This window comes from Vicia villosa, linkage group LG2, assembly GCF_029867415.1.
Source record: "Vicia villosa cultivar HV-30 ecotype Madison, WI linkage group LG2, Vvil1.0, whole genome shotgun sequence".
Lineage (NCBI taxonomy): Eukaryota > Viridiplantae > Streptophyta > Magnoliopsida > Fabales > Fabaceae > Vicia > Vicia villosa.
In genome coordinates this window covers 16046231-16048176 of record NC_081181.1, presented here as the reverse complement: position 1 = coordinate 16048176, position 1946 = coordinate 16046231, and the positions used below count along the sequence as shown (strand labels likewise).

The following is a 1946-nucleotide window of genomic DNA, read 5'->3' as shown; positions in this document are numbered from 1 at the left end:
GAACCTTCACTCTTAATTTTATTATATATTTTTATTGAACGAGATAGTTCATAATAATTACAAAATTTCTTTTTTCTGCACAAAAATTCAATATTGAATAAAATAAACGTGTCATTATATCCGTGCGGACGCATGGGTATCACACCAATTTTTAAAGCATTAATTTCTTAAAACTATAAATTTAGATAAGAATTAAACTTAGGGAAAACATTGAAAATAAATTGATACCACAAAGTAAATTTCGGAGAAATTAAGGAAAGTTAATTAAAAACACATGTTCAACATCAATAAATTTCTCATTGACTTATCACTTAACTGACCTTATATAGTGGTCACTGATTTGAAAGGGTGAATTGTTGTGATAAAGAGGAAACGCGTTTGAACACCTTATCCACCTATCATCAGTTTACAATTACGTGAACAAATCAAATGGTTGAATGTTAAGTAATCTAGAAAGAAAAATCAAAGTGAGAATGGTTAAACGCGGTTATACCAAACCCTGTCGTATTACTTAACTTCCAAACACAAACAAAGTAAAATGTTTATTTTAACAATTAAGGAGGAGTAGTCTTTTATTTTATTTTGACTCATTATTATTCACACACCACACTTGCTAAGAAATCACACAAGCAATATTAGACTATATATACCCCAATTAAGCACTTGGACCTTACACAAATCAATTATTATACAAATCATATATTTGGAAAAATCACATTTCACTCAACATTCTACTCTATCAAAAAAAATATTTATATTAACAAATATGGGTTCTGTTGCAATCAAAGTGTTTGTGATATTGGGACTCTTGGCTACCTCATGCATAGCACAACAAGCTCCTGCACCCGCACCTACCCGATCATTATCACCCAATTCAGCACCTGCTCCATCACCCTCCACAAACACTTCTCCAGCACCCTCTCCTTCAACCACTTCTTCTCCAGCACCATCTCCTTCATCACCAACCCCAAACACTTCTTCTCCACCAGCACCAGGAACAAATGGCCCAGCATCAAACCCAGGAGAAGCTGATGCACCCTCTGCTGCATTCTCTATCACAAATACCTTTGTTGCCGTTACTTCTCTTGCTGGAATTTTTGTCTCCATGGTTCTAGCTTAGATGTATTTATGTATAAGTATATTTTTCATTTTATTGAATTCTTACTTTAGTCATAGGGAATTCGATTTTTTTTTTTAAAAACTTTTATATGTAATTTATATGTGATTTAATTGATCGGTTCAGACAGAGTTTTGAACCTTTATAATAATAATAATAATGTCCCAATATACACCATTGAAATTGAATTACTCATAATGATGACAATCTTATTTTGTTTTGGTTCTCTTGTTTTTACTTTTTATTTGGGATGGTATATTTGATAAAAGAAAATAATATCCACACCAAAAAGTTACACCTCCACCTATATTCAATATAGGTTCAGTGAATAATGTTTTTATTATTATTTAAATTTTTTGATATATTTTTTTATTTTTTTAAATTATTTTGGTTAATAAAATAATAAAATTTGGTTAATACAGGTCTAGGTTAGTTAATATATATATTCTGAAATAAAAAATTTAATATATATTCCATTAAGACTTTGATTAATAGTTTATATAAAATTGATTAATACAGTTTATAATTTGGTTTAAGAATTTTCAAAAATAAAAAAAATTAAATAGTAAAATAATATTGGTTAATAGAGAATAAAAATCAGATAATACATTTATAATTTAATTTAATGTACTATGTATTTTATTGACTAATTAATTACTGAAAATAGTTAATAAATTATAAGTAAACAATTGGTTAATGTGTAAATTTTTATGGTTAATATAATTATAAAATTGGTTAATGACACAACCATATATTTATGTTATAAAATAAGTTTTAAAATTTATTTTTAAAATAGTTTTTAAAAATAACATTATTTTAATAAAAATAC

General features: G+C 27.1%; 1 protein-coding gene across 1 annotated transcript; it reads right to left on the bottom strand.

Annotated features, from left to right (window-relative positions):
- Positions 1-386: 386 nt before the first annotated feature.
- On the bottom strand, positions 387-1228 carry LOC131645949 (uncharacterized). The gene has a single exon (XM_058916136.1). The coding sequence runs from the start codon at positions 1105-1107 to the stop codon at positions 724-726; it is 384 nt and encodes a 127-aa protein (XP_058772119.1). The 5' UTR covers positions 1108-1228; the 3' UTR covers positions 387-723.
- Positions 1229-1946: the final 718 nt, after the last annotated feature.

What these genes read in the sequence shown, in the direction of transcription:
- LOC131645949 (XM_058916136.1), bottom strand. Translation starts at nt 1,107, where the DNA reads ATGGAGACAAAAATTCCAGCAAGAGAAGTAACGGCAACAAAGGTATTT.